At 34.3% G+C, this 12,655-nt stretch overlaps 1 protein-coding gene across 1 annotated transcript; it reads left to right on the top strand.

The window, feature by feature from the left end:
- Positions 1 to 920: 920 nt before the first annotated feature.
- LOC143237628 (regulation of nuclear pre-mRNA domain-containing protein 2-like) lies at positions 921 to 4,692 on the top strand. The gene is made up of 3 exons (XM_076477092.1): positions 921 to 1,036; positions 2,930 to 3,105; positions 4,502 to 4,692. Exons 1-3 carry the CDS (start codon positions 937 to 939, stop codon positions 4,673 to 4,675), a joined length of 450 nt encoding a protein of 149 aa, XP_076333207.1. The 5' UTR covers positions 921 to 936; the 3' UTR covers positions 4,676 to 4,692.
- Positions 4,693 to 12,655: the final 7,963 nt, after the last annotated feature.

Here is a 12,655-nt window from a genome sequence, read left to right as displayed (position 1 = left end):
TCCTTGTAATTTGAGTTGGATGGTGAATGATTAACACTGTAGGGTTTCTTTTTCTTTTGATTGGACTTCATTTCTGAAGAGTTCTTTGATTTGGTTATGTTGTAATCTTTCTGATGGCACCAACCATCAGAACTAGAACAATTTGATACTGATGGTATTAATGTTTTCTCTGCTGTTAAAAGTTAGAACAGCTCATGAGGCTTGGGAACTACTTTTAAGTGTAATTCATCAAAGAGAGATCTTTTGTATTCCACTATAAGGAAGTGCATTGTCAAGTAAGAAAAGTGAACTTGAGTAGAACCTCTAGAAAGTTAAGAAGTCAAAATATGGTTAGAAATAGCTGAACTCAAACTGGTCTTTTGTCTCATGTCTAAAATAATGTTCTGTCTAATGTTTTTGTCCCTAGGGCATTTTGCTTTCTATAATTTCCAAAAGCTACTCTTCTTTAATAGTTGAACAGCACTTTTACAGGTTTGTTGTGCTAAAAGACAGTGTTGGAATAAATATTTTGTGATTACGTTTTGCATACACACACTGTTTATAATCACTGTGTTAGAGTAGTAATAATGCAAGAATCTTGACTATTGACTAGATGCTGAGTCTGGTTCTTTCTGATGTAGGACATTTATCATGCATGGCAGTAGTTTTGTGTGAGACTGAGGTTAATATCATTTGAATTATTTTACTTATAACACAACCAAATGGATAAAACTTGCTAAATTTTAAGTGACTAAAATTGTTTAGTATGGATGTAGGCACAGTGAATAAAATTCATTTTCATACATAAATGTATTAGTTGTGTTTTGTTGTATGTAGGTACTGAATTGATACCTGCTGTGTTAATATGGTAGGGGCTATGTTTTTGATGCTATATGTGTAACATAATTGTGTATTCTCATTTTTCATCAAGCCTCAAAAGTAGCTGATCAGATACGTATGGTGGATAAGATAGCCAAGGAGACACTCACAAAATTGGCCATGCTGACCAACAGTAAAGTTGATGCAGCAAGTTCAGAGGCTTTGAGAAAGCTGAAAGGTAAGAACAAAGTATTTACAAATTCAGACAACCAAGTTTAACAGACAAAAATAAAAAAAAAGATTTCAGAGAAGATTTTCTTTTTCCAAATTTTAACTAATTAAATTTTTTTTATATGGCTGCAGTTTGCAAACTCTCTTTGTTAACCTGAAGGATGACCTAAGAAGGCTGAAATGTTGTTCTTTATTTTAATTAAAGATTTAATACCCATACTTGCTACCTTGAGAATGTATTTTTACTTCAAGCGGGTTTCTCGTCATCGTGATTCATAACTTCTTTAATTATCACCAGTATTACCAATGGATTAAGTCAAAACTAGCTAAAACAAAAGCTCACACCATGATACTACCTGTTACTGTTCACATTTAGATTGATAGATTCATATTTGAAACATTCTACAGGTTTTGTTTGATTTGTAGCTATTTATATGAAGCAGACAGCAAATGGTACTATTGGTATTCCTGAAATTAGTTTTCATTTTCTTTCCATCACAATTTAGATGTTCAACACATAAGGAGAATTGACTCATTTCTTTTATATTGGTAGTAGTTTCTAATGGGTTACAGACAGACTGAGTTGTTTCTAATAGGTTACAGATATACTGGTTGTTGCACCTTGGAGCTTCCTTCATACACTTGATGTGTTGTCTCAAACTTTAATTTAATACCACATGTGTTGTTTTAGCTTGTAGGGTGTTTGAAACATAGCATAGACCAAGGATTGATTAATTTGAGTAGTTAAGTCAAAATTTCACATTAGCATGTCCAACAATCCTTTTTCTTGGAACATTACTCATAGAGGCCATGGATATTAAATGTTTTACACCCAAAATAGTTCCATGCTATAATAATTTCTTAAAGATCTCTAAGCTACTTTACTTGTGGCATGATCTCTCTTTCTGGCTGTCTATAACATATGGTGTCATTTATAAACCATACACAATAGTGTGCTGTTGAATTCACATCCTAGTTTATTTGGATGGTCAATATTATCTGTGAGTGTGCTTTTGTCATACTTTTGATAATGCTGTATACAACAAAGTTAGGAAGAAAGTTTGCTTAGAGAAGAAGCTTACAATATTAAGCAATGTGTAGAATACTTGAAGGCTGCCACATTATAAAATTGATGTGTGAATCCAGTGACTAATGTACAGTCATATGTTGAAAGTAACAGGTAAGCTATGGAAATTGTATAGATCTGCATGAGTATTTTAAAAAAAATGAAAGTTTATATACCTTATGCATAGAAATGTAATGATTTGACTTTACGATATCAACAACATGTGGCTGGAACATCCATTAAACTGGTAAGTACAGAAAATTGATTTTGATATTTTTTTTTTATAACAGTGATTCCCATGAAACTGTAAAGTAATAAAATCCTAGTAACTTTTCACCCGAGTTGAGAGAAACCAAGTTATGAATAAAATTACACTTGTTGAAGGGTTATAAAATCTGTTTGAAAGAATCCATGTCATAAGATAGGATCCCAGAGTATTTAACTCTGCAAAGAAAACATAGATAGAAAACATTCTATAAAAGATTAGGTGAAGGCAAGTTTTGAAGAGGTGTGCATGCAGTTGGTGTATGAAGATGATTGTTAATGAATTGAAGGGTCTATATAATCAAATCTATATCATTTGGTATTCCAGAAAAATATTGCAAGATGAATTCTTATAATCAACATTAAAGAATGTCTGGTGTATGAAATTAACTTAAGGAGGAAAGTTTACATTGTACTTAACAAATTAAAATTAAATCTATGTACAACAAAGGTAGTAGGTTTTATGTAACATACTTAGAAAGAACACTCTATACTTTAAACTTAGCAAAAATATTTTTTTTTGTCATACAGTCTTTTTTTCCATAAGAATTATTTACTGCTTTACCACAGACAGAAAACACGGGCAGCAATTTTCAAGAGATTTTGACACCTCTGTAAAATGTTTAGAAGATTATATCAGAGCACTGGAGAAAGAAGTAAAAGAGAGAACGGAATTAATTTTGGTTCTGGAGCAGGGAGGGGCATACTATGAAACCCAGAGAGGTGAAGCAAGACTAGTTACTAATGTAAGTCTCTGTATTGAATCAACCAAGGTAAAATACCTGTAGCATTTTACAAACTGAAACATTAACCAAGGTATAATACCTGTAGCAGTCCACAAGCTGAAACATTAACCAAGGTAAAATACCTGTAGCATTCCACAAACTGAAACATTAACCAAGGTATAATACCTGCAGCAGTCCACAAACTGAAACATTAACCAAGGTATAATACCTGTAGCAGTCCACAAGCTGAAACATTAACCAAGGTAAAATACCTGTAGCAATCCACAAACTGAAACATTAACCAAGGTAAAATACTTTTAGCAGTCCACAAACTGAAACATTAACCAAGGTAAAATACTTTTAGCAGTCCACAAACTGAAACATTAACCAAGGTAAAATACCTGTAGCAATCCACAAACTGAAACATTAACCAAAGTAAAATACTTTTAGCAGTCCACAAACTGAAACATTAACCAAGGTAAAATACTTTTAGCAGTCCACAAACTGAAACATTAACCAAGGTAAAATACCTGTAGCAATCCACAAACTGAAACATTAACCAAGATAAAATACTTGTATCAATCCACAAACTGAAACATTAACCAAGGTTAAATACCTTTAGGAGTTCACAAGCTAAAACAATAACCAAGGTAAAATACTTTTAGCAGTCCACAAACTGAAACATTAACCAAGGTAAAATACCTTTAGCAGTTCACAAGCTAAAACATTAACCAAGGTAAAATACTTTTAGCAATCCACAAACTGAAACATTAACCAAGGTAAAATACCTGTAGCAATCCACAAACTTAAACATTAACCAAGGTATTATATCTTTAGCAGTCCACAAACTGAAACATTAACCAAGATAAAATACCTTTAGCAGTCCACAAACTGAAACATTAACTATAAAGATTTACTTTCAATGAATAGTCGTCATTTTTGGTTTTTGGTTCAGGTATATTGATAGGATTCTGTTAGAAATGAAGTAGTTCTTGTAAGTGTGGACATGTAAAAACCTTTTATGTCGATACATGCTCTTAAGATTTATTTAGAACATGTGTATAAAGTTCTATTAGGAACTAAAGTATAATTGCACTTACACCTGTGAATTTTATGTGGAAGCTTTAGAAGTTTTATTTGTAACTAACATGCAATTTTAATACTTCTATATAAAAATGGTAATTTTGGTTTTAAATTCGTTTTTAAAAAATAAAACCATCTTCCATCTCAACAATATTTTACCAAATGATATAGACATTGATATCATTCATATTTTGAGGTACTCTTTACAACTAGTAACTTTACAAAATTGTTTACTACGAACAGAGGTGTATTAATATTTGGAAAAACAAACTTGTTGCTTTCAAAGATTACCATAGAAATAACTGTTGGTATAATATGCCATTGTTAATTCCAGGCTTACAGGAATTTTGGAAACAGGGTAAAAGCTCTGAAAAAGAAACTTGAAGAAGTAACACCAACTCTTCCAAGCCCAATACCATCACCCTGTCCTGATGCTCCATCACCAACTAACTCAGAGGAAGGATTTGAACTATTAACACAGCAAGGTAGTATTTTTTTAAAAAAATAATCAGAGGAAGAGATTGAACTATTGGCATGATAAGGAAGGAAGTTTAGTAATCAAAGGAAGACCTTGAACTATTGGGGCAACAAGGTAAGTTTTAGTAATCAGAAGAAGAGTTTGTGCTATTGCGATAGGAATAAATAAGTTTATCTGTTCAGTTTTGCAGAAGGGTAATATTGGGTTTGATGGTAGAAATAATAGTTATAAAGTTCCTTTCTTTTCTTGAACTGTTATCACAAAATATCTCAACATTGAAGAACCTGATGAAACTTTGTAGAATGGATGGCAACTGCCTGTTGTGTAGACACAAGTGTAGAGGACGTTGTTTTGAATACTCTGCCTAAACAATCTATCATTGAAGAACCTGTTATGAATAATACTTGTAGATGAGACATTTATGAAGGTCCTCAAGGCTAACATCAATGTTCGTAAAATTCGTTCTCAAAATGTTACTTTGAGATCATCGGAAAGCCCCAGAGGCATATATCATGAGAGTGTGATGGCTGAGAACCTGACCCTCAACAAAGGTTGACTTCAGCAGTGATCCATACCTTGCAACAGTGTGTCAAAACTGTTGTAGTACTTCGATGTTTCATTCATGGTGCTACAACATCACCTGTGTGATTCATTGTCACAAGCTTAATTTTGTGTTGCCTGTTTCACTGCTAGTGACAAAATAATGGCTGCTTTTTACCACACTATTTTGTGTGCTAACTTTATTTATATAAAGTGACACCCCTGAATGAACTAAACCTTTTGTAACAGGGTTTCCATAGGTCAGAGAAAAGTTGGGGAATTTTGTACTACTGGACAGGGAAATTTCATTTTATGAAAGAGCACATTTGTAAACGTGTCTTGCATGTTGCATACAATAAGTTTGTTATGCTATAAGTAAGAATAGTATGTAGAAAGGTAATCTTTCCAATAAAACAGTGATGAGTAAGTTGTGAAGTTTGTCATAGATTTTAGTGTTTGAACTTATGATTTATTAATACTGACATTTTTTAGACTGTATATATATATATTTTTTTTTATTTGTAAGTTTCTTAAAATAATCAAGTACTAATCCAGTTATCCAATCAAACATCGCTTAAATAACAGCATAATTATGCTAATGTGTGTCTGATAAGGATACTAAATTGTTTTTATGACATTTAATATTGTGTTACTTCCTGTATGTTTCTGGGTGTACATAATCTTAATTAAGTAAAACATTTTATTGATGTATTCCATTTATGGGTTCAGCAAAAACAAAAAAGCTTGCATGTAATAAAATTAATCTATTGTATTTTATAAAGGGAACATTACTATATACATTAGACTTCTCTGTGAAATCTTAAAAATAGCTGATTAATAAAAAAATTATTAATTGACCAATGTCATTAAAATTACCAACTAAATGAAAATAGTGTTTCTAGTATGTGTCACATCACATTTGATTTCTTGAATTAGGAGGAGTCTTAAAAGCCAAAATGATTTTATCAACAAACTTTATGAGCTGAACATGACCCCTTTCTTTTTGTTCTACTACGGTCATGGATGACTGCTTTACCAGAAACTTTGTAATGTTCTTATGCATTTATTTTTATTGTATTCACGATCGACCTCTCTTCTTAAAGACTTGGATTTCAAATCCGTGGTCATGGTAACAGTATATTCCTAGGTGACACTTGCCTCTTGACACACAAAACTACTCTTCCTTATGTATATGTATTAAAGATTTTCACACCACTAGCCTTCAGGTAACTCCCACCTAATGAAAGACGTGAATGGGTAAAACTGGACTATGCAGTTTGCATTAGAGCAACACAGGAAAGGAAGACACACTATGACAGCAAACCTTCTGTAAGAGGATGACAACTCCAGATCAGACATAATGGTTTTATTATGCAGAAAAGCCTTCCACCAATAGGACAGTGGCACAGGAAAGCTTTCTCTTTATGCTTTTGTACTTGTGATCTTCATTTTGTTTCCTTGGAACTGCATGACTAAGACGTTTTTGCTTGTAATTTAGAGATTTACAGTTTGATAATGGGACTTTGTTTCCTTTATTTATTCCAACTATAAACTTTCAAGTTCATGTTGCTTTAACATCTAAAGAGAGTAAGGAATATCCTTACACTAGTCAAGTTTCTAACTTAACTGCTTGAGGCATGTTAAATATGGATGTTGTAATGGCTGTCATGCATAAGGTAGTGAGCTCCATTATGTAGGTGCAAGTTTTGGCATCTGTCCATTCATCTGATATTCCTTCCCCCCATTCTTGATCTAGGAAGATTGATAAGAGGCTAATAATAATTAGATACATATTATTACTCAGAACAATGTTTTGTTTGTATTTAAACAGAAAACTGTACAATGAGCTAGCTATCTGTGCTATGCCTCCAAATCAAACCTGATTTATAGGGTTGTAAGTCCCCAGGCTTACCTTTGTGCCATGAGGACAAAGAACAGTAGAAATAGCAAGATTTTATAAACAAACTTATGTACATTCATTGTTTTAGCTTACATTATTGCAATTTATTAAATTAAGAGCAACTTTTTGAAATTTACATCTTTTACACTTAATGTTAACAAACCGTGAGTACAGTATTGATTTAAATACTGAATGTTAAAAAGATTTAATTATTAATCTAAGTTTCATGATAAAAAAAACTTTTACTATTTATTTCCTCTTCCTGGATGTTTAGGAATCTTATCACTCAGTATATTTTGTGCTATCTCTCATTATCACATCTTGGTCCTATGTCTTATGACATATTCTCTTCTGCCCTTCACAACCCTAACTCTGATGAGTTGTATATTTTCTCCCTTCACCTGATATTGGTGTTCAACGTTTTAAGATCAACTCCTTTCCACAGTTTTTTGCCTTATTCTCTTCCCTTTTCACATTTCTTTGTCATGTCCTATAGTCATTCAAACTTCCTCTTTCTGGAGTCATAGACCTTGGAGGGTCAGCTTTACTCTTCACTTCTCATTTCTCTTGCCTTCACCCAATTTTCCTTTCTGTGCTTTATTGACTTTACTTTTGGGTCCCCATGTCAGAGACACTTCACCAACCTTAGGTGACTTCACTGGCAATTCCTGTTCCATTTTCTTTTCCACCATAGTTTGTACTGCTCACTTGAATTATTTGTTGTTGAGTAGGAATACCTTTTTTTCCAGTGTTTTTAAGCTACCTTTATCTTGCCCCATTTCTTCACCCTTCTATTTTTGGTGGTATTCCTGATTCAGATTAATCATGGGTGGAGGCTGTTCTGCATCAATTCTCATTAACTTCCTTGCCTACTCACCCATCTTAACCCCCCACGTTCCACTCCTTTGTCTCATCTTAGTCTTCCTACTTTCTATAGTTCCTTCTCATCCTTATACTTGTACACAACAATTTTTAGACCACCATCGATCTTGCCAGGCTTGTTGGTGACTACATTTTGGGTTTACACCTTGTAGTCACTCAATTGCTGTGATATGCATATCTTTGGGAACACCTATCCTCAGACAGATGGGTTACACTTGCTTTCTCCTTTTACTAATTCTCCCCTCTGTCTCTCAGCCTGCACACAGTATACTTCTCTCCTACTTCAGATCCTATATCATATACTTTCAACAGCTGGAAGATATGGTGCTGGATTTCTTGTACAAACAGGACATACAGAGGATGCACAACTATTTGCCAGGATATACTCTCAGCCTTTAACAGTTTACTAAAAGACCTGAGATTTGTGGCTGGTTATTGACCTCTCCTATCTCATTTGCAAAATGGTTATCCCTCATTTTCGTGTGGGAAATTTATATTCCTTCTGCTGATACTTTTCATCTAGACTGTGGTTGATCATGGTCAATGTTTTGGTTGTTTCCTTTACAGAATCTTTGAGATGTTACCTTTAATTATTTCATCAGGATTATATTTTCCAGTTCAGAACTTTTCTGTTCAGCATTGCTTGGCATCATGCATCTTCAACAGAATCATCAGGGCCTTTTCCCATCTCTACAGACTCAGTCTAAGATTCATTTACTACAGGGATGTTTGGCTTATTCTGTCCTACTCATGGGAGGAGTATTACCTGCATACGTCTCTTCTTCTGTGGCATACTGCTCATTTAAATTGGCTCATCCAAATGTCCATATCCTTTCTTATTCCACTCAATACCTTGTTAACCTGGGAGTTTTTCCATTGCTTCCTTAGCCAAACTCAACCTTCTCCTCTCTGTCTACAAGCATTGGAACATTCTGTCATTAGGATGCAAGCCTCCCTTATTCATACTGCTCAGGAGATTCTATCAGTTTTGGGAACCACAGCTTTCCTTGGGCTGTTTATTCCACTGGGTCATGCTGATATGCAGTTATTTCAATGGTTCTTGTGAAACTAGTGGAAACATTCAAGGGGACCTTTGGATTCCATGGTTCTTTTGTCCTTTCCTTTTTTCACAGACCTTTCTTGGTGACTGGACTGTTCCTATACTACTGCAGGTGTGTGTCTACCTCTACCCAACCCAGACTTACACCTCTTCACTGTTGCTTTCCTTTCAGGATGGAGTACATTTCATGGCTTCTATCTTTGCCTATTTTTTCCTTGGATTCTTTTTCTACCAGAGACTTATCTACATCTACCTTTAAAGGCTAGGTTTACCAGCTGCTGTGTTTTGTGTACTCTTCATTGAGAGTCAGTTGCTATGGGTTTTTTCGTATTTCTTCTCATCAAATATGTTACCTCACCCATTCCCTCATCTCTTCTTTTTGATGGACTGGTATATGAACTATATCTTTGTCATGCACTATATTCACCATATGGCTGTCTCATCTTCTGTGGGCTACCACCCGCCTCCATTTACTATCTTTCAGTTTACTCTACATCCTTAGTCAGGTGAATATGTTCTCCTTTTTTTCATATTATAGGGCACAAAGGATCCTGCCAGGTGGCTGGTGTTGTCACCTGGTATACACTTCCTAAAATTTAGCGTAGAGCCAAGATAATGGAATGTACTTATACTATCAACTTTGGCTTTATGTAAAGATTAATGTGAAGATGAAATGTTCCACAAAGCCATTAAAGTATTTTCATGGTATGTTCTAGTATCTGCCTACTGCCCAACTCAGACCATAGCTGTTGTATGGACTGCATTGTAAAATGCCAGCACCAGTAAGCATCCTGCTTGCTTCCCTAGTTCATGATTGCTAGCTTTTAATTATAGATGCATGTAGTTACCCATTGTTCTGCCTCCAGTAAAAGACCTGTCTGGCAGGCAACTGATGAGGTCTCCTCCCTGCAAATTTCTCATTCGCTGATTGATTTATAATTTGTGTGCTGGGATTATTAGTCAGACATGGCTTAAAAGTCAATAAAACAATAGAATTTAAGTAGAAAAAGTTGTATGATGTAATGAGTTTAAGTTAGTTAAGATAAACAAATGTAGTTTCTTATTACAATTTTAATCCATTATAGAAAGGAAACAAGTAACAGATAAAAACATTTTAAATCAAAATAGGAGGTTTTATAGATTACACAAATGAAATTTGACAATTTTCAAATTTTTTTAAATCTTAAGACAGAATTCAGTTTACACTTGGAACAGTCAACACTTTGATTCCTTATTTTCATGGAGAAATGTTTGGTGAGAATACTTGAATAAACATTCTTGTTGTTTAGGTACAAAAAACTTATAATGATCATTGAAAGCTTGCAAAATTTTGTTAAGCTGCACAAAACATATTAGAAATTATAGTAAGAAAATTTTTAAAGTCAGTTTGGGATTTCGAACTTGGTCAATTCGACCAATCTTGTAATGGACAGTTCACATGGTAACTTGATTGTGAATAATGGAAGATAAAAGACAATATATGTGGTAATTTTTTTATGTTTTCAGTACTTAATTGCAATTAATGTGATATTTAATTTGGGGGATCATAAAAATAAAGGACAGGTTGTTTGGTAATTTGATTAAGATGATTAAAGAAATATAAGGTAGGTGTAACAGTAATTTTCTTGGAGAATGTACAAGGTTAAATGAAAAAGCAACAATTGTAGTAATTTGATTAAGGAACTTTTAATCTTTAGGCATTAAATTACTTGGTAACTTGATCAAGTCAATAAAAAAAATCAAATGACTTAATATAGTAATTTTGTTGTTACTGGGACAAAAGTCTGGTAATGTTGCCTGGAAAAGACTACAAGTGTAAATACAACTAATTTTGTAATTTGCATTGTGGAAAATTGTCAACTTTTGTGGTAATGTTATGTGACTGTTTATGCATGATTAGTTATATTTGGATATAACTGTTTTTATTTCTTATTTTTTGCCCTTAGGATCAGAAATGATATCACTACTGGGGACTTTGAAATCTGACTCCTCAGCCTCACAAAGCACTACTGCAGAACCCACCTACCCAGACCCTAAAATTACTCATAGTAGCTTAGAAAGTCGTCTCTAATCTGTCTAACATCATACAGAATACTATTTTTGGGTCACAGGAGAAGAGAGGCTTTTCAACTCCTTTCTATGGGAGCTCCACAACTAATTCTCCACCACCTCAAAGTTTTGACCTTGCGAGTGGAGGGTCTTCAGTTCATGAAGCTCCAGATACAGGGTCAGGAACACCACTGAAGGATGAAGGAAGTGGGCGGGAAACACCAGTTCAAGATGAAGGAGAGAGTAGCTCAGTATCACTGAAACAGCCAGTAGGGAACTATCATGTGGACTCAGCTGATAAATTCTTTAAAGCTTTAGCTGAACAAAAGCATACAGTTCCTGACTTTACAGGCTTGGCTACAAGTAACACTTGGTTCATTGATTGTTTTTAGATGGGTTACTTCTAGAATTTAACTCCTTCATCTACTGCAGTGAGCTATAAATCTAATAATTGGTTGCAACGGAAGGAAACACGTGATAATTCAGATAGCTCAAGATATGCTAATGATGACATTAAAGAATGTAATCAAGAAAATAAAGGCCCTTCAGTAACAGACTTTTTTCAAAATATATCCTTGAGTCATCTGGGAAACACCTTGAACTCCCAACAGCGTACAACTGGTGACAATTTAGTCTTTCCACACATTCAGGCTTCAAGGACTAGTGATATGTTGAAGGATCAGAGAAAAAGCGACATTCCTACTTTACCTGTTTCTTCACAGGATAAAACTGGTGTTAAGGTGGAGATGGAAAGAATTGGTCAATCAGTGGAGGATCTGGAGCCACAAGATATGGACCTTGATGAAAGTGATGATGAAAGTGCTACACCTGTTCCACAGAAAGCATGTGGGAGACAAAATGATGAAAAAACACCTCAGCAGCTTTTGGAATATTCCAATGCAAAGGAAGAACTTGGTATATCATATGCTAAAGACAAAAACAGCTTATGTACCCAGTCATCAATAAATTCTGGCAGAAGGATAGAACAGGAACCAAATATGTCTGCAGAATTTGGCATAAATAAAATTAAACCTGTTTGCCTTGATGAAAGTGTTTGCAATAGTCCAAAATCTAAAGCTGGGATGATAGATGTTAGACATGATCCACAGAATTCATTCACTTCTAAGTTGTCAAGTACTGTGCCATTACACAGTACCCAGGAAAGTGTAGACATAGGTTCTTTCAGTCCACATAATAAAATGGACCGTAATGTCTCAGCTAGCAAAACTCTGGAGAAAAGTGTCACTTCTGAAAGCAAAACAATCAGCAGTTTAACTGATAAAATCAGTGCAGCAACTTCAGTTGGAGATATTTTGAAAACCCTTTCAAGTGCTTTTCTTGAAGGTAGTATTAAAAACAATCTACCAGGAAAAACTGATAAGAAAGAACAACAAACATCATCCCCAATTCCAATTGTTGAAACTGTACACTCAACATCCACAACTGAACAACACGATATGTCTCATGTTCCTGATGAGCTGTACTCAGTTTCCAGAATACAGACTGTTAAACCACTGATCAGTGTGTCTACAGAGGAAGACAAGTATACATGTAGAGACTATACTGAAGGAGAACAATC

The sequence above is a fragment of the Tachypleus tridentatus genome, chromosome 13, assembly GCF_004210375.1.
Source record: "Tachypleus tridentatus isolate NWPU-2018 chromosome 13, ASM421037v1, whole genome shotgun sequence".
NCBI lineage: Eukaryota > Metazoa > Arthropoda > Merostomata > Xiphosura > Limulidae > Tachypleus > Tachypleus tridentatus.
Note: the sequence above shows the minus strand (reverse complement) of the source record. Positions and strands in the feature narration are given on the sequence as shown.